Here is a 25,882-nt window from a genome sequence, read left to right as displayed (position 1 = left end):
CGGCCCGGCACAAACGGCCTTAAAAAGAATCCGTAGCGGTCATCTTTCGCATCGTTTTCTCGGAGTTGAAATATTGGTTTCATAATCTTGTCCTCTAAATTCTGTAAGGTTCTTCTCGTGTGGAGCATTAGCATACATTGACTCATGTCAGAAAGACACCAGAAGGCAGTAGTGCAACTGCTAGAAACCGGAACCACTTAACTAGTACACACACATATATATATATATATATATATATATTTGTTCTTTTTCTGTGAGTAAACAGACAAGGTTGCTTGTAAATGTTTTCTTGTATTTTTATTATCAAAATAAGGGTCTACAAAGGTGCAGTGATGTATCCCTCCTCGCGGGGGTCGGGGGGGGGGCAATGCCGACGCTCGCGTGGCAGAACCTCCGCCATCTTGTGTGCTTGCCCGTCCACAGGGAAATAAACCAAAATGGCTCCTCGCGACCGAAAAAACCCAGTCAAATATACAAGAAAATGTGCCAATTGAAAATGGACTTTTTTTTTTTTTTTTTTTTTTTTAAACAGCGTTTCAAAAGCAGAACCCCTGATGTGATTGTAACAATGTCACGAGTGGACGAACGTGTGTTGGGGGGGGGAGGGGCTACGCGTCGGTCGCCTTTTTCCGACGCAAAAGGTCGGATACTTTCCTTGACCGGATCTTTCTCCTCCCAAAAGTCCAAAAACAACAGAAAAAATAAAAGCCGGCCATTTTGACTACAAAACAAACATCCGACTCAAAATGTCCCGAGAGAAAAAACATAAATAAAGCTGTTAAAAGTGGCGTTACTGTACAGCACGGGAAGGCGGGCGGGGGCATCCGGGAACGCCCTCTCTCCGCCCCGTCGGCGTTCCCCCGACCGAAATGCCACCTGAGGAGCACAAAGACAACAGACCCAAAACATCAAAAACATGCAATTCTCCCAAACAAATCTTGAATGCAATCATAACATGGTTATTGGCGTTTGCCACTGGGGCGGCAACACGTCGACTCGCCCCAGCATCGCGCCGATTTAAGACAAATCGCCGTCGGCGTTGCTCACCCGGCGCGAGAAGCGAAGCGCGCATCCGCCGCCCTCAGAAGAGGCCGCAGTCTTTCAGGTTGTTCTTGATGATGACGTCGGTGACGGCGTCGAAGACAAACTGCACGTTCTTGGTGTCGGTGGCGCAGGTGAAGTGCGTGTAGATCTCCTTGGTGTCCTTGCGCTTGTTCAGGTCCTCGAACTGACACTGGATGTAGGCCGCCGCCTCCTCGTACGTGTTGGAGCCTGCGGCAGAGAGGCCACGTCGCGAGCAAATTCAACGCAACTTTTCGTCATGGCAAAACAAGTCTTTGTTCTTGGAAACATTGGGGGGGGGGGGGGGGGGAAATAAAAGAAATGTACATTTTTATGACATTTCGGGGTATTTCATTCTTGCAATATTTGCATTCAATTGCAACATTTTTCTCCAAATATTCTGACTTCATCCTGACATTCTGAACATTTTCCCTGTAAAATGACAGCACGTTATTCCCATTAAAATATGCCATTTTGGTCTGAATATTTCAAAAGTTATGGGATTCTTTTTGGACTATTCCGCATTTATTTGCGTTTTTAAATGTCCCACTTTTTCTCGAAGAACCACGGCTTTATTCTCATCACGACTTTTTTTTTTTTTCCCCCCTCCCAAGAACATGACTGCTATGGTAACATTCAGACTTTCTTTTTCTGTCTCCGCTTACAACAGACCTGCATATTCCGGGTAGCAGATGGTGAGCGGACTCTTCTTGATCTTCTCCTCAAACAGGTCCTTCTTGTTGAGGAAGAGGATAATGGACGTGTCGGTGAACCACTTGTTGTTGCAGATGCTGTCGAAGAGCTTCATGCTCTCGTGCATTCGGTTCTGCGGGGGAGGCGGAAACCGTTCACGCGAAGTTTCTTTTCTTTGAAAGAGTCGATAGCCGAAGGTCGGAACCGCGCACGCACCATCTCCTCGTCCTCGGCCAGCACCAGGTCGTAGTCGCTGAGCGCCACGCAGAAGATGATGGCGGTCACGCCCTCGAAGCAGTGGATCCACTTTTTGCGCTCCGACCGCTGACCGCCCACGTCGAACATCCTGGCGAGCGAGACGACGCCACGGTATTAAAAAACAACAATAAATAACTAACTAAATACAGAAATATGCCAAAGCGATAGCGGGGTGCGAAAGGGCCAAGGCTGGACATGTGAGCCAATCAGAAACCAGAAGAAAGTCACGTCGGGAAAAAGGCGCAGGCAACTCAACTGTTCGGTGGAGGTTAAAAGTTAAGAAAACGATATTACGAAAGATGTCTTACACAATCTTCAAGACACTTTAGAAAAAAACGAATTACTAATTTCTCAATTTGCCTGTATATATTTATTTTAGTCTTATTTGGCATAGCTCCATGAGGCACAATTTTTTTTAAACACTAATATACATACATATACAAATTAGCAAAAAATATCCATTATCATACATTTATCTGGCTATTGAAATGAATATTAAATATTTGTATATATCATTTTGAAAAAGTGAAATATTATTATTATTATTTTTTTTTGACATGCGAACGTGGCAACCGCAGCGCCATCACGGCCTGAGCACTTCCTGCCTACGTCCGTTAATAGCGCGCAAGTGAGTCATGGCAAACTTGCTTAATTGTGTCAGCAGCTGTAGGCAGACACACAAACAGACACACAAAAGGGGGATTTTGCAAAGGAGCCAATGAGTCACAAACAGGAAGGCGAGCCAACGAATTGTCCCGAAAGATGCTCGCTCACTTGAAGTGCAAATCTTTGAAGGTGAAGTGCGTCTCCACGATGCCGGTGGTCTTGACGCGGGTCCTCAGCACGTCCTGCTGCGTGGGGATGTACGCGCCCTGCGATATCCGCTCCAGGTCGTTCAGGTAGCTGCCGGGACAAAGCGGCCCATTTGCTAACGCGCTAGAAAAGAAACTTTTTTTTTTTTTTTTAATGGCAGAAAAAAACCCAACTGATTTTTATACAATAAAACGGATTTGTTTTATTGTATTCATAAAATAGATTTATTTCTATATTTAAATACTTTATTCAATATAAAAGACTTCAATCAATAATTAGAGAACACGTTTATATGAATATATTCAAGTGGTAGGCTTACGCAGTCAAATATAGAATACAAAATAAAATATATTTTTATACTAAAAGAAATTGTGTACATTTTACACATTTGATTTTTAAAGTGTATTTGTTTTTTCTTATTTTGTACTCTCTCGCAGCTCCTTCATTAAAGAGAAATGAAAATAATATATTTCATTTTTAAACTTACAGATTATGTTTTTTGTATTTCTGTGATGGCACCAAACTAAAATGTTTTACTTTTTATTTGAGGTTTCATTTTTGTTTCCTGTGATGCCACCCTCAAAAAAAAAACAACGTAATTGTTCATTTTAGATACTTTGTGTTTTTGTGATGTCAAATATTTGCTGTGAAAATAAAATGAGCTACAATATATTTTTCTTTGAGTTAAAATATATTTGAATTTGATCTTAAAATAGAAACTGAACGTTAGATTTGTATTTTGTTCATATAGGCATATTTTCACGGTCGTTATTTGGTACCTTTCGGCGGCGGCGCGTTAAAAACAAACAACCGAGTGAGTGCGGCTCATGACGTCAACGTGGATTGCGCAACAATGGTGCTAATGAGCGCCGAAAGACGACGACGACGGCGACGGGAAAAGCAAAGCGCGTGTGCGTTCGTGCGCACGGGGCGCTTGCGCAACGTCGCCTGAAGGAATTCTGGCTCGGAGATAAGCCTCGCATTGTTGCCGTGCCGTTTGTTTTTCCAGAAGTAACTGCCGTCATTAGCCGCTGCCAACAACAACAATAATAATAATCATAGAAAAATGGTCTAGGTTGTTATTTGACTTCCATTGTTTGCATTTATGCTTAGCCTCACCTGTAAATACCCACTTTACTTTGTTCAATTCGTTTTTCTTGAAATACTTTTCATACATTTATAAGGTTTGTCTTAATATTCCAATTTTATTTTTGCTAAATTACAAACACGTTCTTGTGACACGTGAATGTTTCGACAGCATTTTTCTCTTCAAGTTCTCGGAATATTCTGAGATGCATTTTCCTTAAATGGCGACATTTTTCTCGACACAATTGGACAATGTTTCTGAAATGTGTTTTTCTACGCTTCTTAGTCATAAATTGACAAAGTTTCTCTTGGAATAATAAACTCCCATAAACCGCGAGTGCATTTGCGCATTGCGACTCACTACGCGGCCGAGTCGTTGAGCTGGTACTCGCGGGAGCGTCCGAAGCAGGCCTGGACGCCGCCGTCCCGCCACAGCCGCTTGATGACGCCGGCCAGCTCGGCGGTCATGAAGCCCTCCTCGGCCGAGCCCGCCAGCGCGAACAGCTGCCGCGCGTCGTCCTGCGAGGGGAAAGGAGACGGGAGAACGTCAGGCGGGCTTCTGCCCGGCCGTCCGCCTTTGCGTCTACGTGAAGAGAAATGTGAAAGGCGCCGGAAAGCGACTCACGGCTCTGGCGGCGTCGCCGAAGTCGATCTTGAGGCGGCCCATGGCTCTGATGATGGCGATGATGGACTGGATGGTGTTGCTGTAGACCACCGCCTTGTACTGCTTGCACTCCTCTTCCGAGTAGCCCGCCTCGTGGATGATCCTGGTGGGTGAGCCGGTGAGGGGGGAAAGAAATAATCAAGTCAGCCCGGGCCTGAGAAAAGCATTTCCCCTCAAATGTATTCATTTGACTTTTTCGTTTTTTAGTTCGAGCTTAATATTTGTAATTGGTGTATGCATTCATATTTGTTTGTATTATTGAATAAGAGGCATTCACTGATTTTCAATGTCTTTTTTTTTTTTTGCACATTTATTTACAAGCATGATGCGGTGCCGTTTGACACGGAAGCAAACCAAAAACCCCCCCCCCAAAAAAGTCTTTTCTGAATGCATCTTTTGAAATGTGTCACATGCATTACGTCATATTTACGTGCCGGTGCGAAAGCGACTCACTTCATCTGCTTGACGATGGTGCTCTTGCCCGACTCGCCGGCACCTGCGGAAGAGGGACACGCGTCACGGCTTCGTTTCACATTCAATAATTCAACAGGCCGAGCCGGCTCGGTTGTAATGAACCCTCGCGTGGCCGCAAAACGACACGGCGGCGGCGAGTGATGTTCGGAGGCTTTGCTTTTCACAAAAGTAGGACATTTTTTATATTTATTTTCGGAAAATTTCCACCTTTATGTAATATTCCACCTTTATTTCCCTTTCTTTTCTGGCATATTACAAAACTATACTCGTTTTGTGACGTTCCGACTTAGTTTTTTTTTTTTGCAAAATGACTGTCATATTTGAAACGTATTTTTGTAAAAATGACGTTTCCTCTTATACAATGACATCATTTGCCCAACTGTGATCGACGTTCTCCTCCTTTAGACTGCGAAACCCGCTCCAAATGAACAAACAGCGCCTCTGCTGGTGAAAGCCAAGTACTGCCCTACTATTCATCGCAGCTGTATGGCCCAATTACTGACTAACTACCGTCGTTTAAATTCTATTTTGAGTGTTAATCTTATTGAAAGCTCTCGATGACCAATCTGCTGCTTTAGTGCCAATTTGGCGAAGAACTGTTCCGCATTCTACATTTTGAATGCTTTGCTTCTCACCGTACATTTTGGTTTTTTGTGGCTTTCTCCCGGCGTCACTTCACACCGGCAGTAACCCGACGAGGCCCGCCGGCGTTACCCGCATTGGACGGGATCCCGACGAGGCATCCGTCGTAACGAAAACAACGGTGCCGCGAATTCCCAGCGAACAGAACAGAGAATTCCACGTGACGTGATGAAAATATTTACCCGCCTTCGCCGCAAACCTGACCTGACACGCCGGGGCAAGCTGCGTCTGCCCCCCCCCGAGCACTTGAGGAATGTGCTCAAATATATACGCCCATTGCCCTAAAACTGAAAAAAATGGAGGACTTAGCTGCCTATTGATCTCGGATTTTATTTCAATCATGTCCTGGTAACCCACATGGCGCACGTGTGTGCTTGTGTGTGTATGTCAACATTTGCCCAAGCATGGAAAAGTTCCTCACCTCAGGTCTCTGTTTACAAGCATAACAGTGTTGCCTCTGTGTGTAAACAATGTTTAAAAAAAAATAATCAGCACAACATACGGACATATAATCATGCCAGAATTGCGGTTATGTGGCTTTTAACGGATTGTAATTTCCCAGAATTGTCTTTGCCGTAAACCTGGCACGAGATCTAATGTTTTAAACGCTATTACCACCATAGCTATAGCTCTTATTGTTTTGGAGTGTTTCGTGTTGTTAAATGACTAATTTGGGCGCGTTGGCAGTGCAGCTGACATTTCTGAGGGCATTTAAAGGCCACAAATCATTTCCCAGATGTGATGGTTGAATAGTTCCCAGGCCATTAACATTCAATACACGTCGAGTCATGCTGACTTGATGTTTAAAAACTAACACAATTATGTAGTTGAACTGGGAGTTTTTACACGTAATATTGCGGTTATTTTTTATAAATAATAGAAATGTTGCGTTCACGTACCAAAGTTATGAGTGGAAGTTGGGGTTGACAGAGCACAAAAGTAGCCGGGGGAAAAGGCACTCGACGCGGACGTTTGAGCTGGGCGTCGACCACCAGCAGCACCAGCGACCCTCCGCCCTCCGCCCCGTGGCTAGCTAGCACCAACCCCCCCTCCCCTGCCCATCTTACCGAGCAGCAGCAGCTTGACCTCGCGGGCCGCCTTCTCGCCGTCGTCCCTCAGGTTCCTGTCGATCATTTTGCTCCGCTCCACCGCCGCCTTGTCCTCCGTGCTCAGCGTGCAGCCCATCCTCGACCGGCTAAAATGGCTTCACTGGACCCGCATGAAACGGTTAAAATGATCTCCCACTCTGCCAGCTCACACACGCCCTTTTTTCAAAAAAAATAAATAAAATAAATAAATAAATAAAAAAACAACCGGAAAAAAAATAAAAATAAATCGCACAGTCGATGTGTTGGAGGCGGAAGTTGTACTTTTCTACCGTTCACAGCGCCGAGGTGGCGGGCAGGTCGTAGCCGAGATGGGCGCTAATTTGACGGGCTGGCAAATCCTCGGTGGTGCCTCTCCCTCTCGACGCTCGGCTCCATCCGTGGCGGCGGCGGCAGTTGAAATGCGTGCGGGAGGAGGAGCCAACGAACACCGCACGGCGGACGACGAGGCACACTTCCGGCGTTTTCCGGCACAATGCGTACTAAACATTTCCACGCGCCATGAAAACGGATTTTGTCATGTCACGTGCTCATAAATATCTTGTCAAGATATCTTACTTTAGCTGAAGCGTTTAAGTTCAAAACGCCTATTTAGTTTGCTTTTATTTTGAAGGTGGACGCTTCAACTTAACGGAAAACGGTTTAAACCTGCCAACCTGTAACTTTACTAATAAACAATTAACAATGACCATAATATTTGCCTAGAATAATAATAACTGATAATAATAATGAATTAATTAAAATTTTTAATCGCATATTTTCCGTAGACACGGATTTTTCTTAGATGTTTATTTGCTGTCGTGACAAACAAACACATATTAGAGCACTCAGCACATCATTTTCATATGAAATGTGCAATACTGCGATATGTGGGAACAAAGCCTGCAAGCAAACAAAGCCCCCCCACCCCACGACAGGCCCCCAAGCCTGCTCGTTCATCCGTTCATTAGTCATTGTTTGTGGTTTAAATAATTCAGCCGCTGGGACAAAGTCAAGCGCAAGCCTCCGCAGTCAAGAGCGTGTCCAAAGGTTGGTGGTGTGACAACAATTCCCAGAAGCACAAAAACTACTGCATGCTTTTTTTATTTGATTGGATTTTTTTGGGGGGGGGGGGGGGGGGGGGGGGGGGGTGGACATGCATTTTTGGTGGTCATCTTGCCGAAAGAAAGTTGTCGCGCAAAAGCACATCTTAATTTTTAGTTGATATTTCTATGAACAAAAAACAAACAAAAGAAAAGGGAGTTGATCAGAAGATGTATATGAAACGGTCTTCAAGGACCCATTCCAGAATGGAACAGGATATCGGCCTTTGGGCCGATTCCGAATTTCCAGGGATAGCTTTGTCACACTCCAATTAGGAAAATGGCCTACATGACAATCATTCGGAAACAGGTATACTAGACACATGCACTCAATACTGACTGAATAACTCGTACCGATGAAACCCAGCAGGAGGTTGAAGGGAGCAGGCCAAACAAAAAAGAAAACAGTCGCTGACGCTGCCCTCCAGTGGTGGCAAGAGAGCCTACACGCCCATTTGTCAAATCCTGGCACCGAGCGCCATCCACCTCCAAATTCGACGTCACTCTGTGGAGCTCATCAAACTGAAATTGCACTTGCAGATAAGCCACAATCGGACAAACACTGAACAGATACGCGCCATGAAGTAAAACAAAGTTGACGTGTGGATTTGTATCCTTCCTGGCATCAAAGCAGGAGGGACTCTTAACGAGGATTTGAAGGCGACATCCATCCTCCATGCGCGGAATGTTTACCCAATGTGACGTGAGTTGTTCAAGTCTTCGCCTGGAAATGGCATGTAAACCTTTCGACCGGTTATCACCTGTTTAGATAGCGTCAGCTGATAACTGCCTCCCGCCTGCCTGACCGTTGAACCCTGGCTCACCGTATATAAGTATCGTTCCGGAAAAGGTGCCCGCTCTACCTGGCATCGGCCGCTCCGACGCTGCAGCCTACGACGGGCGGCGCATACAAAAGACAGAGACGGGCGCACACGGAGAGAGATGGGCTGCTGTAACAGAAGGTGCGGGCTCATTGCCGGAGCCGTCATCGGGGCGGCGGCGGCCCTGCTGGGAGGCATCCTGATCCCGGTCGGGAGCGGTCTCATCGAGGAAACCGTCTTACAGGTAACGTGCGGCCGTCGGGGGGAAATAGATCTGGCTCCCGGGGAATTGTTTGTGTGTGATGTTTCGGCAAGGCGCTGACAAAACTGCGAGCGAGCGTCTGTGCGTCAGTCTGGTTAAAAATAGTCTCATCTGTCGGGGCGTGTGCGGGGATCTAGAAAGCCGTCATCGCGCCCGGGACGCCGGCGTACGAGAACTGGTTGTCCCCGGGCGGAGCGGTCTACAGACAGTTCTGGTTCTTCGATGTGCAAAACGCCAGGGAGGTGATAGAGAAAGGTGTCGCGCCGGTGGTCGTGGAGAAGGGACCTTACACCTACTTGTAAGGTTTGATTCCCCTCGCCTGCTACCTTTTCTTATTTTTGACCTCTTATGCACTGACTGCCAAACTCTCTCAGGACCAGATACTTGCCCAAAGCGCACATCACCTTCAACCCCAACGACACCGTCTCCTACCTGCTCCCGCAAGGTGCCGTCTTTGAGCCGTCCTTGTCGGCGGGACCGGAACAGGACAACATCACCTCTCTGAACTTGGCCGTGGCGGTGAGTGAGAGCCGCGCAGCTGTGCCGTGATCAATTACCACGACAGCGGCGGATACTCAGCTGTAACCCTCGTAGAGTCCGAACCTAACTCGATTAATCATCCCTATCCTGGAGAAAGGATAGACTCCAGAAGATAACACCTCCCTACTTAATCAGAGCCTAACCCGAAGCCGATCAAGCATCCCTCAAACCCGAACCTGAATAATCAGCCAAACACCTTCTAGAATGTAAACCCGACTCGAAAACTCAATTGTCACCCTTACCCGACCTAATCTGAACCGTAATGCTAAAACAAAACAAACAAACAAAAAATAGGCTCTGGCACATTGCGCGGCCAGTGATCGTTGCATAATTCTTGGCAGCCAATAATATTGATAATATTGATAAGACTTGGCGTGTCAGCATGCCTGATGCTAATCGTATCGGTAACACTCATAAAAGGTGCGTTTATCGCCTTTGCGTCTCATCCAAAGGCAAAATGCGAACGCGTGTACGTTTTTGTGCGTATCAGGGGGCGTACTCGATGATTCCCAAAGGGCTGCATCCCCTCCTGGAGACCATGATCAAGGGCAGCAAGTCATCCTTGTTTCAGCACCGCAGCGTCAGGGAGCTGCTGTGGGGGTACAAAGACCCCATGTTGAAATCCACCGTGGGCATTTTTGCACCGGTGAGTCGCACGTGACACTCCATCCGCTCCACATTTATCGAAAGGCTTCACGAACGCAACTATTCTTTCGGTGTGTTTTTGTCATTTTTTTGGTCAAATAGTGTAAGGTATATACTTTTCAGCTAATATTTTTTGTACTTTGTACCCAGTACAACGGCACTTTTGACGGCTACTACAACATCTACAGCGGCAAGGGCGACATCAGCCAAGTGGGCATGATCGACAAGTGGCGAGGATCCAGGTGAGTGAGGACAAAATCGACAAGACAACGATAACAAGTCTTCAAGGAACTTCCGGTTCTTCTTTTTTAGGAGTCTGAGCTTCTGGGACGACAAGTACTGCAACATGATCAACGGGACAGGTGAGGGTCTTGGGGTTAAAAAGAAAAAGAAAAAAAAGCTTTGTCATCTTTTTAACTGGGCTTAACGTCCTTTTTCCAGATGGTTCTAACTTTGCTCCTTTTGTGGACGCAACAAAGCCCCTCTTCTTCTTTTCCTCGGACATCTGCAGGTGAGTTAAGTCTCTCGGCGACTATCTCAACGGCCACTAGAGGTCGCTCAGGTCTCCTGTGCGTCCCGCAGGTCGGTGTCAGCCAGCTACGAGCGGTCCACGGTCCTGAAGGAGATTCCGGTGTACCGCTTCGGACTCCTGGCGTCCACCCTCGCCTCGCCGGCGGACAACCCCGACAACCACTGTTACTGCCGGGATCCCAAGACCACCAAGAACTGCACCATAGCGGGAGTGCTGGACATCAGCTCCTGTCAAGACGGTCAGTCGGGAAGGTCAGAGAGTTTTCTTTCGCCAGGTTCTCATCCGTTCGGTTTTTCTTCGCAGGACAACCCATCTACATCTCCTTGCCGCACTTCCTTTATGGTAGTCCGTCCCTGCAGGAGGCCATAAGGGGGCTCGACGCCAACGAGGAGCATCATAAGACCTACCTGGATGTGGAACCTGTAAGACCTCTCCTTGTGTTGCCATCTTCATTTACAGAAAAAGTTGGGACTAAACCGTAAAGATACAAAAGCCTTTTTCACATTGTGTCCAAGCTGACTCTTTGGCGTTGCACTCGTCTGTGTGAAAGGTTTTTCTCCCGACTTACATGTCATTGAAAGCTGGTAACAGGGTGTAAAAGATTGACAATTGAATTCTTCCGTTCCAGCTGAGCTGAAAACAATAGTCACTGAATGAATGACACTCGCTGGGCTTGATTTTGTGGAAACGGGCGTTAACCTAATTAAAAGGTACTGGTATGTTCTAGGTCCCCCCAGTGACTTGCTATCGTACCTCGAAAGACACAGTAGGCGGACGATCAAGTCTGGCTCGGCTTTGTTTGAAAGGCACAGTTGAATAAAAGCTGGTTTCGTCTTTTCGTGCGCTAATTTCGTGGAAAACCCGAGCCCCTTCCTCACTGTGCATCAAAGTTGGATTTTTCATCTGTCGCTGGCCCGTGTGAAAGGGGATGAAGGAGACTCCATTTTTGATACGGTACGTAACACCAGATCCAGGACCTGACGGTTATCCTGGTTCTGCGGGAAAGGCACAACAATTAAACACCGGTTTTGCTTCTGAGGAGCCAATTTTGCAGAAACCCTGTGTGAAAGGGGCAACTGATACCCAATTTGTACCTTGAGGGTTAAAAGAGTACCTTGTGTGTATCTTCTTTCTACCAGATAACAGGAATTACCCTTGGGTTTGCGAAGAGAATCCAGGTGAACATGATGTACGGACCCTCCAACGTCATCACGTAAGTCACATTTGAGTGAATTTTGTAAACAAATACGACGCAGCTCAGCCTCTGGCGTCCCTGACACCCGTTCTTGTCGCGGCTACAGCTAACGAGCGACGCTTTGTTTGTGTGTAGGGTGCTGAAGAAAGTCAATGAGACCACAATTTTCCCTCTGGTCTGGATGAACGAGGTAAGACTGCCACCTTTGTCCGCAACCCTTTTGGCTTTTTCCTGACACTTCCGACATTCTGGTCTCAGACGGCGGAACTGGACGACGAGTCTGCGGGTCTGCTCAAGGTGGAGCTGGTGGACCGGATCAAGATGTTAGACGTGGTCCAGAAAGTCCTGCTGGGCTCGGGCCTGGCCGTCTTCGCCCTCTGCCTGCTCCTGTACACCGCCGTCAGGTGCAGCGACGACAAGTCGCAGACCGTCTGATGCTTCTATTTTGATACGGACTTATTATTTATAATGTCCCCTTTCCCTTTGATATTCATACTGTGATTTTTGTAAACTTGACTGAAGTAGTGTCACTTTAATTCAAACAATCAGGGATTTTGGGCCTTCTTCTTTAAATAAGCTATTTCAAGGCTACAGGATGTGCTACATGCTAATTCTCTTGATTTGTGTTTATTATGCTTTGTGGCTTCAAAGGAATAAAAGTACAGCTTAATTCCTTTTTACTGTAAATCACATGAAGTACAAGGGTATTATTATGCCGTGGTTATGACCAGGATGCGGGTTTATTGAGCCAAAGTGCTTTGAGAAAAGAGACAGAGAGAGAGAGAAAAAAAAAAAAAAAAAAAAAGATTTCTTTGAGCGGCCCTGTGCGAATTGCACGACAGAATGCCGACTCAGCAAAGTGTCAAACGCCAGATTTATGGCCACGCCACGACGTGACCCGAAAGGATACAAATGTGGATTCATATTCAAATGGAAGACTTTTATATTGTACAGTAACACTCAAAATGTCACTGAGGAAACTAAAGCTAGGTAGCACTAGCTTAGGTGAAACAAACGCCACCAGAAATCTCACCCTAATGGCATAAACTACAAATAAAGGTCATGATTGCAAACTACAAATAAAGGTCATGATTGCGTGTGCGCAAAAAGACGCACAATCATTTTTATGGAAACGGAGAGGTTTTCATGCCCGATGCTAACGCCCATAAACTAGCGCGGAGCTAATGGAACTACAGCCAAGGCCAGTGGTGGAAATCCTAATTCATCAAGCAAATATGACAGCCTTCTTAATGTTAACGGATTAAAGATGCGCTACGGTGCCGTTAGCATATTAGCTTAGCTTGAGGCTCTCAGAAACACAATCTCACCGAAACACATTTATTCAGGCCATCGGTTCCACCAATAAATAGAAAGAGGATGCTTTCGTCAGGCTTGAAACGTCACGCTTTTAGCCGGTTTCTTTATCGACATGAATTGATGGTCTGCAAAAAAAAAAAAATGTAAAAAAATGAAAACAGTCAAATGAAGGATCTGCGAATTGCAGATCCAGTCGTATTTACACAGAGAAAGCGCGTATTCACATTAAATAAGATAACACGTAATCTTTATCTACATGACGTATTCACAACCCAACGGGCATTTTCTGCTTTTGTGCGGACGAAAGCGCAATTGAAAAGAGGGCGCGACCTCAGTGGTTCTTAAACTGGGGTCCTCGGACCCACTGGGAGTCCGTTAAATAATTTGCAATAAATTAATATGTTGCATCACTTAAAAAAGGGAGTACCTAAATTCTGGGGGACTGGATAATTACTCCTCCTTACTTTAACCTTTGGCCAATGAAAAAAATGTGTTATGATTGTGATGCATCATCGCATAAATCTCAAATCGGTGCATGAATGAAGTTTAAAAAGTCGCATTATTACCTGAATAAAGTCCGAATTTTTTAAAAAGAATATTGTGCTATATTTTCAGAGAATAAACACATCTATTATGAGAAGATGTATTTTTAAAAGTCACTTCTTAGAATATGACTATTCAAGGACGACTTTTGATCCTGACAAAATCCGTCTTTTGTCCTTGGAAATGTTTCTCTCATGGACCCAGAAAGTTCGAGAACCCCCGCTCCACTTCATGGGCAAGTCGCTCCAGAACAATCCATGCGCATGCGTCACAGAAATAAATATTTGAGAATTTTGGGCCAGGTTGCTAGGCAGACTTGGAAATGCCGATTTGGCACAATATTTTGGTGAAAGAGTCAAGCATGCATCCGTCTTCTTCCGCCTGTTTCCCCCCTTAAAGTCTGTCCCTTTTATCGCGTCACAGAAAAAAAGGATCCCGGCTGGTTGTTCGTTTTCGCTTTTGGCGGCGGAGCCTTCAGCGGCGGCCGTCTCCCGGCGCGCCGGCCGCTCTGTCATCGAGTTATTCCTCGGGGAGCTGATTGCGCCGGTTGCGGCTCTTCTTGCGATCCAGCAGGGGCTTGAGCTTGGCTAAGTCCCCCCTGAGAGGCCCCGGCGGCGGGTGCGAAACGGTCTTCTGCCGCTCCTGGAGCTCCTTCCTTTCCTTCCTCTCCTTGCAGTACTGCTGCACGGCCAGGCTCTCGGCCGGGCCCGGGGCCTCCGGCCGCGCCGACCACGGCCACGCCGAGCGCCCCCTTGCGGTCGACGCTCCGGCGGCGGCGGCGCTCAGCACCCGCAGGTGGATCTTGGCCACGGTGCGCTTGAAGCCGTTCTCGGTGGTCAGGCAGTAGTAGAGGCCCTGGTCGGACGGCTGGGCCGAGCGGATGAGCAGCCCGTGCTCCGTGGACAGCACGCGCTCGCTCAGCTTCACCTGAGGTTCACACGGACAGCCGGGAGAAGAAGAAAAATCTGTCTTAAAGGAGGACTGCAAATGCAAGCTCGGAGACCGTCGGGAATCCTTCGGATTTTCTCATGCGCAGTTAGAGCAGGGTGGTGGTGCAAGAGCGCCGAACAAGGGGCACGCACGCCAGATGAAAAGTGGAATTGCCATCTCGTACAGTATGTACGTTAAATGTTTCGAAGGGGTGCAGCATCCCTGGCTGGGAAATTATTACACATTGTAGTAACAAAAAAAAAAAACAATTCTTTAAAATTGTACTTTTGACCAAAAAAAAAAAAAACACTTTTTTAAGGGGGTGCATGAGAAAAGTGTAATGGCAATTAAGTATAATAATTTTATATTTCCATTTTCTTGCGCATTTTTTTGTTGTTGTACAAAATAATAATAATAAAAAATCCTCTAACTTAGAATTTAAACCAGATTTTTCTTAGGGTCGAGTAAATGCGTTCATTTCATAGGTGCACGCGAGATTAAAAGTGCAGTTGTGGAATTCTTGTGCAAAATATTGAAAGATATTTATTCCAATCCCCTCCCCCAAAAGAAACAAATACATACATTGAACTTAAAAAAGCAGGTGTGCACCATCTGTCTGGTATAATTACAACACATTTACCCCCAAAAGTAAGAATAAAATAAATAAATAAATAAATAAATAAATAATGGCAAAAATTGTAATTTTGACTCAAACGTCATTTTTTGAGGGGGTGTGCAAGATGTGTAAGATTGTACTTTTACTTATTTACTGTGATAAATTGAGGAATTACACGAAGCCTTGCTTGCTATCAAAGTGAAAAGCGCTCTGCGCTGGGGTCGGCGCTTTGACCTCCACTGACCTCCTTGCGCCTGTCGCCGTCCCTGTGGATGAGCCAGCGGATGGACGCCTGCGGCGGCTTGGGCAGGCACTCCAGGAAGGTGGTGTTGTTCCTCACGCCGTATTGCGTCATCTCCGCCGCGTTCCTGTAGGCTAATGCACAAAAACAAAAAGCAAACAAAAAAAGATTCCACCATTCAATTCTGTCAATAATACCACTCAAATTGAATATTTTTTATTCATCTGGTGATATTAGGACTTTATTACAAGCGCACCAAAGTCAATGCGAGTTAGTTACCTTTCAGGTTGAATCCTCTGCACTGAGTGAGAGGATTTCCATGCATCACATCCTGCCTCCTGCTCCTCCTGAAAACAACAAAGTTCACGTTGACCTCTCGTGTACGCGGCGGCGCCACTCGCGCCCTCTCGTCCGCGTTGCGTCCGCACGCACTGAAAACGACGCGACTGTCAAGTGCGCCTTCAGACGCCCGCGCTGGCCGCCGACCTATTTTTAGCCGCATTCATCTCATTGTTGGATAGTCGCCAGGCGACAAGAAATCGACAAACGATTCTGCCTTCGTAAACACAAAAGTTATCAGAGATTGATGAATAATCAACGTGTTTAGTGCTGACGTGTTTGTAATTATGACACCGCTCGTGTAGCTAAATAAGGTAACTAAAAATATAGCTGAAACTGCAACAATACACGTATTGGTGTGTATATGTATATGATCATTGAATGTCTGATCTCTTTTTTTTTTTTTTTTCAATGTTGAATTCAATTATTGATTTTTGTATTTTTTTAAATTCATTTGCTTGTAATTTTACATAAATAATAATAAATAGTTGAATATTTGATGACTTTTTTAATTAATTACATTAGTATCATTACTAATAATGTTGCAAGTTTTCGAATATTACGACTACTAAAAATAATAATTACTGATACAACTCTAAAAAATAAATACAACTACTGAATTGCATTATATTATTATCATATTATTATAATGTATTTGGAATGTTACTATAGTACAATTGATGATACAGCCCTTGTGTTAAATTTGATGATATGATTCGGATCATAACCATGAAGGAACTCTTTTTTTTTTTTTTTTTTTTTTTTTTCTCCCTCTCTCAACCAAACGTATATGAAAATATGAAAAGTTGCACGCCTACCGTTTGCCGCTGGGGTAGAAGCGCGAGCAGCTGAGTCCGTCCCAGGCGCAGTAGGGATCTCGGGCCAGGCAGCAGTCGGCGCAGGCCGAACCGTACGCGTGGCAGCGGTGCAGCGACACCTGCGACACGCCCAGCTCCGAGCTCACGTACAGTTGTTGCTGCGGGTAACGACACGGGAATTATTGCTCCCGGCTCGGGAGATTTGAGAGGAAGACAGTCAAACGCGTACTTTTTTGGAGGAGATTCTCAAGTTGGTCACCGGAGCTTGGTTCTGGGGAAACAAACAACAATGAAATGACACGCGCGTTGGACGTTTCTATTAGACATTGAGGAAGTGGAAAGACACGCTCTGTGGTTTCAAAGTAGGACAAGCAGCTGCAGGCCAGCCGCACAAGTTCACCAGCCAAAACTGCAGCAACAAAAAAAAAGTAATACAAAAATAATTTTAAAAATGGAAAGATGGATGGAAGAATTGATTTTGGGGGGGAAAGAAAAAGTAATTATTTCAGAAAAAAGTTTTCATGAGAAAAAAAAAAGAAATCACAATCTTGTGAGGATAAATAATTTTTGGGAGAAAATAAAAGTCGTAACCTTATGAGAACTAAATTATATATTAAAAAAGGCAATCTTTGTTATTATAATGCATCTTTCCCCCCCTAAAAAAATACAGTTCATTCTAGTCATATTCAGATTTTTGTTTCTGTAATAATAGGACTTTCTTTCTTGAAAAAATATGACTTTGATCTTATAATAGGATTTCTTTTGAATGAAGAGATTTTTCATGCAACATTACGTTTTTTTTCGAAAATGAAACCATTTTTCAATATTACAACCTTTTGTCTTGTAATGTTACGCCACTTTTCTTAAAAAAAAAAAAAAGAAAAGAAAAAAAGAAATCCAAGCTGATTACATTTTGTCTCTGGAAAAAAAAAATGTAACTATAATATCATAAATGTAGGGGTTTTTTGTTGAATAAATCCCTTTCTTCTCACAGTATCATCAAGTTTTCAAACACGCGAGCATAAGTGAGCAAAGTATAAGGGAGCCATTCCCAAAATGCGAGCTGTTTCGATCAAAACCATTGCGATGGCTTTCGGGCGGCAACAGCAACCAAGTTTCTTTGTGCGTCTTTCGGGAACGTCGACCACGTTGAGTTGAGTTTGCAAACAGCGAACATTTAGAGATGAAACAGCGAGCGGCGCGATTTCCCGTCGCCTCGCAACACTCGGCTCTGCACAACATCTCCCGGCCTTCCTCTCGCCTGCCCCTGAACCTCCTCCTCCCTTTCCTTTACTTCTGCCTGCCTGCCTCTCTTTGATTTCTGGGGGGAAAAAAAAAAGCAGGATGAAAAAAAAGGCGGCAGACCTTAAAGACTTCCAGCTCCTCCAGGATGAGATCTTTATGCAGGGACTGATTGTTGGGCAGGGCGATCACCTTCTGGACGCTTCCTTTGTCTGCGGAAACAAGAGCCGGGTTACAAAAATGGCCGAGGATGCCCGCCAGCGGCCGATAAGGACAGCGAGCGACCTCGGAAAACAAAAGCGCGCTCACGCGGTCGGGAGCTGGCCGCTCGTCAAGAATCCGGCCTGAAGAAACAAAACCAAACAGCGGCAGGGAAGCTCGTACAAAAGGGCGCCACGAGCCTCGCTTCACATTCTTGCCCGTCAAATATGTTCTTCGAGTCGCCGATAGCAACAACGGGACAGATTTGCATTTTCATTTTTACAGGAAAAAAAGACAAATGTTGCGTTTTTTTTTTTTTCAAGTCACAATCTTACAAGCTATAAAGTCTGACTTTGTCATTGAAAAGACCGATTTTTTTTGTTTTGTTTTAGAAAATCCTTTATAACCGTTTTTTTGTAATTAAAAAAAAAAAAAAAATCTTCATTTTACAAGAGAAAAATACGGTACAACTAAGATTACATATATTATTCATTTTTCACCCTAGAAAAACGCGACTCTAATCTCAATATATACCAAATTTAAATTCACCTCCCTCCCCAAAAAAATCCACTTTAATCTGGTGATATTCTGAAATGTAATTATTGAATCATACAACTTTCATCTTGGAATATTACAATTTGAAGTCTTGAAAAAAATAGGCCTTCAATGTCAGAATCGTATGACTTTAATCTTGCAATATTCACACTTTAAATCGTTGACAAAATACGATTAATCTCAAAATATTCCGATTTTTAATCACCCAAAAATATACTTTTAACCTGACACTATTCCAACTAATAACACTTGAAAAAATATGACAGTTGTAAAACGAGGGTGCAAGCTGCTAATTCCTACCGGTTCCCAGGAAGAGGACTTGGTAATTTCCGTCGGCAGCCGCCACCTGGTCCACCGCCGCCGCCGTGTATTTGTAGTCGGCGCCGGTTCGGACCACCAGAGGTTTCCTGCCCGCCGGGTAGATGGGGTTGAACATGACCGGGTGGTTGCGCACGAAGTTGACCACGTCGTCCGGGAATTCTTTGGTGGTGTGGATGTCCGGAGTGAAGGCTCCACCGGGGCACTGGAGAGCGGGGAAACCTTTCACTAAACTCCCATTTTGACCAAGATCCAAACAACTGTTTGTTTTTGAAGTGGTCTCGTGAGAATTGAATCGGAAATTGTACAAAAATGGTTGCTTTATGACATAAAACGTGGTTTATTTTCCCGCTAAAGCTCCATCCAAAACTGGAAAATCCTACTCAATGTTGAGTTGCATGCACGATCTGTGAGCTGACCGTTCCGGGCCTGGGGAACGGGATGCGTCCCTGGAAGGCCACCCACTGGAAGTTGGGCCCGTCTCGGTGCGCGAAGGGCCCGTTGAAGACGGTGAGGATGTCGGCCATGTTGTACACGCACACCGCTGAGCCTTTGAAGACCGAACTGTAAAACAAACAAACAAAAAAACAACAACAACAACAACAACAACAAAAAGGAGCAGGTCACGGCAGGATTCTGCAGAGAGGGAACGTGTTTACCTTTAATTCCGAGCTTCGGAGCACGCCGGGAGATCAGAAGCGCATTTAGCCAATAACGAGGACATCTACCGTGCCGACTCGATTAGACGTGAAAACACGCGGATCAGGTGACGCGCCCCTGACGATTGGCCACGCTGAAACACGAGCCCAGCTCGGACAGAAGCAATCAAAACCGCACCAGCCAAGCAAAAATTGGATGTCAATATGCTACAATAGAAGGGAATCTATTCAATGTGATTGGACGCACGTTTAGTCATCCCCAGAATACCATTGTTTTTGTTGAAATTACGACGCGTGCAAAACTGTACAAAAACCGCAAGAACGAAAATTTAAAAAAGGAATATGGAACGAAATTACATATGAAATCCTACGACATTTTTACGAACAGTAACGAAATGCTTAGGGTTATTTTTGTTCCATTAACGATACTAACAAAATTACGAAGGAAATTCGCTGAAATGATCGCAAAACTAGATTTAGGAAGCACGGTAAATAAACAATAATGTGTTGATATTAAAAAGCAGCTTTGTGCGCGAGTGTCGTCTTCTACCTTGTGGACGTGAAGACTCCGAACACCAGCAAGCCTTTGGGATGCTCGCTTTCCAGCAAAAACACACTTTCTGCAGGGAAGAAAACACAAAGGCGTCTTCCTCATTGTTGCCAAAAATCTGCACGAGTCCGCGCCAGCGTGACGCGTGTGCGCTTTATAGAAGAAGACGGAAGATGTTTCGAGCAGCAACAGACAAACTGGTACGGCAGACGTTAAGTACTGTATTCCAACAACCAGGCAAACAGAATAAAAAGTACAATGATTTAACAAAACGACCAAACTAATTGAAAAAAATGATCGAGTATTTACAAAGTATGAAAACGAGAATGCTTCAAATAATCAACTAAAAATATGGGGGGGGGGGGGGGGGGAACGTAATGAAAATTCAAAAACTAGATGCAGTGAAAACAATTCTAAACAAAATATTATTCAAACATTAAGTGAAATGTGTCAATAAAAAAACATTACAAATAATGTGGACATTTTTTTGTTATAAAAAGCATGAAAATTGAAATAAATATACAAAACAAAAAGATAAAATGTATGGAATTCAATGTTTGAATAAAATGTAGTGTATAAAATAAAATGCCTTGAAAAATGAAAAAAATGTGTATAAGGAAAATAAAATGTTGAAAACTATTATCAAAATGTTTATGTAGACAGCACAAAAAAAGAAAGAAAAAAGAAAAATATTTTTTAATAATTAAAAAACGTACCAAATAAAAAATATACATGGAATAAATGAAATGAATTTAAAAAACGCTTAGAAACTAAAATATGGAATAGAAAATAATTAACATTTCTAAAGTTATTAACATAATATTTATGCGGACAACACTAATATAAAAATCTAGAAATCTAAATGAATAAATAAAATGTCTAAAATACGAATATTTAAATAATAAAATTAAGTGTATCAAAACATACAAAACATCATTAACGACAATACAAAACATTTCCTAATGGCATAGTTGTCATATTTGAAAATTTTTGGAAATAACATTGTTTTGGAAACAGTAATTTAAAAATGACTTAGGCTATCGAAAAAACATGTATAAACTAAATTATTGTGTATTTTAATTTGACCCCGTCCGACTCACCGAGCTCGTCAAAGTGCGTCTCGGTGCCGTCCCCCTCCAGAACGGAGCACACCATCCTCGCCTTGAGGAAGGTGGTCCACTTGTTGACCAGACTCCGCTGCCCTCCGATGTCGCTCTGGAAGGGAGCGAGAAGAAGAAGTGTTTCGTCGGATAAAATTCCCACGAAACTCTCAACGGCGCCACTTACTGGACAGATGCGTGCCACCATGGTGTGGATGTTCCTGGTGTTGCCGCTGTTGTCCGTTAGCCTCTCGCGGAAGAAGAAGTACAGTTTGGCGTCGTCGGGGTCCGACCCGTCCGGGATCAGGTGGGCGTCCACGAAGATGGGCTCTGATTCGAAGAACGCAGCGGATAAATAAATAAATTGACTTTGTGCGGATGCAAGGCGTCCCGCCTGGTGTACCGCTGAGCCACTTGGAATTGTGCTGGTCGGTGCGCACGGCGTTCCTCTTGGTCAGGCTGCGGAAGATGGCCGCGTCCGTGCCCATGAAGTCGATGTACATGCCGGAGAACAGCTCTTGATCTAAAAAGACAACAACATTGACGAGATTTCATTTTATTCTTAAATATAAACAAATATACAAAAATAAAATCGATAAAATAAATGACTAAGAAGAAAATATTAATGCGCATGGACAAAATAAAATGAAAAAAGGAATTTAAAAAAATTAAAAACAAATTGGAAAACATTCATTAAATTTAAATTGGGTATCAGTGATCATGATAAGATTATTAAACAAATATTGTTCAATCCACAAAAATAAAATGGATAAAATAATTTACAAACATACATACGAATGCACAACATGAACTAACACATAAATATATATTATGCCATTAAAAATATAATAAGTGAATTACAAAATACAATAATAAAATCAAATGAAATAAAAAAATAATGTAAAACTGCTAAAATATCTTTTAAAATTACAATTCAAATAAATTGGACAATCAATTAAATCTGAATTATTATGCTTTTATCTTTATTTGTACAAAAAAATGCATACTAATAATATATTCTAAAAAGTATTTTTAAAAATTGCAACAACTAAATCAAAAATAAAAACGAGATTGCAATGAACAGATATTTGAGAGCAAAGAGTGTGTTGTGGGGGTGGCGACCTACTGAGCATGAGGGACACCGTGTTGACCCGCGGGTTGAAGGAGCACCTCCCTTTTCCCGACTCAGACCTTGAGTCAATGTGAAATATTTGTTCCTGTAGCAAAGAGGTCAAGGAGGAGACAATAAATATCACACAAATGACTTGTGAAGCCACTTTTTTTTTTTTTGTCTTGAAAGAAATCTGCAGAACAAATCTAATCTTCGCTTTGAGCCCCCAAATCCTCCTCGTGCGGCCTGGGAAAGGCGACGGCTTGGTTGCCGCGGTAACAAGCCAGACCATCTGCTGTCTCCGATCAAAGTGACGCAGGGTTGGCCCGAGCGCTCGAATCGGTTTTCTCACCTCGGGCCGGCGCCCCCTGTTGACGTAGACGCACACGGGGCTGTAGGCGCCGCTGCCGCACATGAAGAGGTGCGTTCGGTTGTACGGCTGCACCACCCGGATGAAGTTGCCGCAGCCGTGCTGGGCAAAACAACAACAAAATGGAGACATTTAGGACTTCTTTTTAAAATGCTATTTCACACAATCCGTACAGCCAGGTTACCATTAGGTCCCTTGAAAGGCTTCAAAAAGTATTATTTGATGATAATAATAATCATCTTCATGCAGTATAAGTAGACAAAAATAAGAAAACTTTTATTTGTGGAAAAATCCTAACTCTGCATACAACAATAAGTTGAGTTCCACAACACATTTGTTTATCTTATTAAATTCTCAATATTAGCATAAATCTTAATTCTAAAAATGCCCTGAAAAGTGTGTACGTCTTGGCCAAATGGGGGCGGCTATAATACAGACATAGAGGCAGACACACACGAAGAAGAGTTTCGCGACTGACTCGTTAAGCTGCAGTAATATTAGTCGTTCTTCGCAGAAGATAAAGAAAATACGCCTGTGAGTATTTAGTGTGTTGCTCCACTGTTTGTGCTCAAATATCTGTTGCTTAACGGGTTCTAACGCTGCCACACCGATGGTATTTTTGTCAGCATTACGATAATCAGACTTTTCTTAAAGCAAAGCCGTGTGGTCGTTTAAAAGCAAAACATGTTTTATGTTCACTTTGACAGTGGACTTTTTTTTTTTTTGAAGAGTCTGCAAAACTGCTTGCTTGTTGTGGAGTTAGTTGAGTTCACTGACACCGTACAGGGCTCTTATCTCAAATGTTTGCTCCCAGGTCAAAGCGCAAATCAGCTGAGCGATGGCTTATATCTCAGAAACACTAGTGAACCAGGTCACTCTTATCTCAAGGCACCATTCTATATACTTTTTCAAGAAAAAAAAAAACTTTTTGTAGAAAATAGTATTTAATGAGAGGCTGCAGTAAAATAAACATGTTTATCCAATTAAATGAAAATAAATGTCAAAACAAGCATCCATGCTTGGTTGTCTCGAAGGCGTGACACCATTAAAACATCCATTTTATGGCAGTTGCGGCGTTTTGTCATGAATCATGGAGACTATTTGATGTTTTTTATGATTTAGTATTTTGTATGTGTCATTTTCCTGGCCTACTGAAAGTGTTTTTAAAAATCTGGCTTCCATAGCAGCATTCCAACTCATCCAAGATCCACTCCAGTTTATCAGGGAAGAGCAGCCTTGTATCAGAAAGCGTGCGTGTGCGTGTGTGTGTGGGGTTAAGAATCCCGAGTACAATGAGCCAAGTAGAATATTCCGGTGGTCGGATATGGAAAAAGTGAGGGCTGAAAAACGAGAAGCCGGGCGCAGCGCGTGAAAAACGAGGGGATTTAGGGGAAGCTGCGATCCAGAGCGTCTCCGCGCTGCGCCAAATATTTGCGGGAGCGCGTCTGCGCTCGCGAGCGCTTCTCCCGTGTCCAGCTGCAGTCGCACGGGAGATGACGGACGGACGCAGGAGCCAAAAATAAAGCCGTGCTGCCTCATTTAATTGTCTGAGAAGTCTTCCACTTCTCTGCGCTTTCGAGCCAATTAAGGCCGAGCGCAGACGGAGGAGGATCTTCATGATCTTTAACGCGCAGATTCATTAAAGCTTGGCTTTCTGGGGGCTTCGATTCCCCCGGAAGGCCTCCCACGCCTCGCCGGGATGAGCCTGCGGACATCTGCTGCCGGCCACATGTGGACGGAGCTGATACGGCATCGGCCGATGGGGGAGAAAAAGGAAGGAAGTCTCAGGGGCAAAGTCCCGAAGCACTCAGAGAGATAAACCCCCGCAACAGCTGAACGGAGATATCGGAGCTGCGACATCAAAGAAAATAAATTCAAACAATTAAATCAAATAAAATACAAAGAATAAAAATGGAAATTAAAAGCATTGCACAAGCAAATAAAGTAGTACATTTAACTTTAAACATGTATTTAGAAAAAAAAATATATAAAAAAAAAAAAATCAAACTTTGTCTAACAATTGCGTAGTAAAAACTAAACAAAACATTATATTCTTTTAATACAGTAAAAATACAGAAAAAAAGCTAGAAAAAAAATGAGAAAAAGCATTGTAAAAAGTAGAAAAATATGGAAACAAATAATGTAAAAAATATATGCATAATAGCCTAGCACACTTACAAAAGAATTTTAAAATGTAAATGTTTTCACCATTTTTCATAACAGAGACATGTTTCATGCATGCAACACTCCAAACCAATAGAGGGCAGCACTTAATAGTATGATCCAACTTGAAAAGGTAGCAAATGTGATGTTATTGTACATCATAAAAAGTGTTTTTCATATTGTACTCATTTATAATAAACACAAAATACAAGTTTTTCAGCTTTCTGGTAAAATTTCTGCACATAAAGGTTTTTAAGTCCATTTGGAAATTTCCCTCAATATCCTGAACTTTTGTAGTGCACGACGTTTTAGCTTAGCGACATCATGTGTGTGCATCGCGAGGATTCGCGTGCTTATTTACCGTGGGGTCTTTTCCCGCCATTTGACATTCCTCAATCTTGCTTGTCGATGCGGGCCAAAACACCTGCAAAACAACATAAGAAGCTAATTAGCGTCGAAAACGATCCCCACAACGGCGGCAACAGACGTCTATGAATATGCAAATAGGGGCTTTGATGAAATTAAAGGGTGAACAAGAGGGGGCCGGGTGGGAGTTGGGGGGTGCGTGTTGAGGAACGCATCGCGCAATTTACGCGGCGTAAAATGGATGCGGGGAGGGAGGAACTAAATGTTTTCCCATCTGTTTATGCGCCTCGCGCTGCCAATTATGCACGTCAAGAGCTCCCTCGGCGAAGCGGCGGCGCGCCCGAGTGCATCGACGGCACCTTTGGATAACCCTGAATGCTTGTCAACATGGACGCCATTTGCATAATTACCACTGCAGAATTTTTAGCGTCACTCTGTTGACACAACAGGGGGCAGGACTACGCAAACAATACTGATTTCAACGAGAACGCCATGTTGATAAAATATGAAAAACAAATGCAAATGACTCTTCAGAAAGGAAAGAAATATAATACGAATAATGCGTAGT

At 43.8% G+C, this 25,882-nt stretch overlaps 3 protein-coding genes across 8 annotated transcripts in view; 1 reads left to right on the top strand and 2 right to left on the bottom strand.

Moving 5' to 3' along the window:
- Nucleotides 1-282: 282 nt before the first annotated feature.
- On the bottom strand, nucleotides 283-7,288 carry gnai1 (guanine nucleotide binding protein (G protein), alpha inhibiting activity polypeptide 1). 4 transcript variants are annotated; one of them, XM_061761673.1, is made up of 10 exons: nucleotides 7,034-7,285; nucleotides 6,760-6,957; nucleotides 5,030-5,072; nucleotides 4,538-4,679; nucleotides 4,274-4,431; nucleotides 2,788-2,916; nucleotides 1,972-2,101; nucleotides 1,735-1,888; nucleotides 1,048-1,272; nucleotides 283-876 (listed from the first exon to the last, which is right to left on the bottom strand). In XM_061761673.1, exons 2-9 carry the CDS (start codon nucleotides 6,875-6,877, stop codon nucleotides 1,082-1,084), a joined length of 1,065 nt encoding a protein of 354 aa, XP_061617657.1. In that variant the 5' UTR covers nucleotides 6,878-6,957; nucleotides 7,034-7,285; the 3' UTR covers nucleotides 283-876; nucleotides 1,048-1,081. The 4 variants fall into 4 exon arrangements, with proteins under 4 accessions (XP_061617657.1, XP_061617654.1, XP_061617656.1 ...); XM_061761670.1 differs by having other exon boundaries at nucleotides 7,063-7,284; XM_061761672.1 differs by having other exon boundaries at nucleotides 7,071-7,284.
- Nucleotides 7,289-7,932: 644 nt separating this feature from the next.
- On the top strand, nucleotides 7,933-12,545 carry cd36 (CD36 molecule (thrombospondin receptor)). Its single transcript, XM_061761656.1, has 12 exons — nucleotides 7,933-8,945; nucleotides 9,101-9,261; nucleotides 9,338-9,482; nucleotides 9,994-10,149; nucleotides 10,299-10,390; nucleotides 10,461-10,510; nucleotides 10,590-10,659; nucleotides 10,731-10,918; nucleotides 10,984-11,102; nucleotides 11,820-11,893; nucleotides 12,011-12,065; nucleotides 12,134-12,545. Exons 1-12 carry the CDS (start codon nucleotides 8,823-8,825, stop codon nucleotides 12,308-12,310), a joined length of 1,410 nt encoding a protein of 469 aa, XP_061617640.1. The 5' UTR covers nucleotides 7,933-8,822; the 3' UTR covers nucleotides 12,311-12,545.
- Nucleotides 12,546-13,199: 654 nt separating this feature from the next.
- Nucleotides 13,200-25,882, bottom strand: part of sema3c (sema domain, immunoglobulin domain (Ig), short basic domain, secreted, (semaphorin) 3C) — a 30,755-nt gene continuing 18,072 nt past the window's right edge. For all 3 annotated transcript variants that reach the window (XM_061761635.1, XM_061761633.1, XM_061761636.1), the window contains 15 exons: nucleotides 25,310-25,372; nucleotides 22,768-22,887; nucleotides 22,431-22,521; nucleotides 21,708-21,827; nucleotides 21,492-21,634; nucleotides 21,305-21,419; nucleotides 20,205-20,274; nucleotides 19,415-19,559; nucleotides 18,978-19,200; nucleotides 18,045-18,133; nucleotides 16,909-16,950; nucleotides 16,680-16,837; nucleotides 15,802-15,869; nucleotides 15,526-15,656; nucleotides 13,200-14,662 (listed from right to left, as the gene is read on the bottom strand). In XM_061761635.1, coding sequence (XP_061617619.1) covers nucleotides 14,255-14,662; nucleotides 15,526-15,656; nucleotides 15,802-15,869; nucleotides 16,680-16,837; nucleotides 16,909-16,950; nucleotides 18,045-18,133; nucleotides 18,978-19,200; nucleotides 19,415-19,559; nucleotides 20,205-20,274; nucleotides 21,305-21,419; nucleotides 21,492-21,634; nucleotides 21,708-21,827; nucleotides 22,431-22,521; nucleotides 22,768-22,887; nucleotides 25,310-25,372 — 1,986 coding nt within the window. In that variant the 3' untranslated portion in view covers nucleotides 13,200-14,254. The remainder of the gene's footprint in view (nucleotides 14,663-15,525; nucleotides 15,657-15,801; nucleotides 15,870-16,679; nucleotides 16,838-16,908; nucleotides 16,951-18,044; nucleotides 18,134-18,977; nucleotides 19,201-19,414; nucleotides 19,560-20,204; nucleotides 20,275-21,304; nucleotides 21,420-21,491; nucleotides 21,635-21,707; nucleotides 21,828-22,430; nucleotides 22,522-22,767; nucleotides 22,888-25,309; nucleotides 25,373-25,882) is intronic.

This window comes from Phyllopteryx taeniolatus, chromosome 22 (assembly GCF_024500385.1).
Source record: "Phyllopteryx taeniolatus isolate TA_2022b chromosome 22, UOR_Ptae_1.2, whole genome shotgun sequence".
Lineage (NCBI taxonomy): Eukaryota > Metazoa > Chordata > Actinopteri > Syngnathiformes > Syngnathidae > Phyllopteryx > Phyllopteryx taeniolatus.
Note: the sequence above shows the minus strand (reverse complement) of the source record. Positions and strands in the feature narration are given on the sequence as shown.

What these genes read in the sequence shown, in the direction of transcription:
- cd36 (XM_061761656.1), top strand. Translation starts at nt 8,823, where the DNA reads ATGGGCTGCTGTAACAGAAGGTGCGGGCTCATTGCCGGAGCCGTCATC. An exon ending in AAGGGACCTTACACCTACTT is followed by an intron (nt 9,262 to 9,337) that starts GTAAGGTTTGAT and finishes AAACTCTCTCAG; the next exon opens with GACCAGATACTTGCCCAAAG. An exon ending in CATCAGCTCCTGTCAAGACG is followed by an intron (nt 10,919 to 10,983) that starts GTCAGTCGGGAA and finishes TTTTCTTCGCAG; the next exon opens with GACAACCCATCTACATCTCC.
- gnai1 (XM_061761673.1), bottom strand. Translation starts at nt 6,877, where the DNA reads ATGGGCTGCACGCTGAGCACGGAGGACAAGGCGGCGGTGGAGCGGAGC. An exon ending in CTCAACGACTCGGCCGCGTA is followed by an intron (nt 2,917 to 4,273) that starts GTGAGTCGCAAT and finishes TTGTCCCGGCAG; the next exon opens with CTACCTGAACGACCTGGAGC. An exon ending in TGGCCGAGGACGAGGAGATG is followed by an intron (nt 1,889 to 1,971) that starts GTGCGTGCGCGG and finishes CCTCCCCCGCAG; the next exon opens with AACCGAATGCACGAGAGCAT.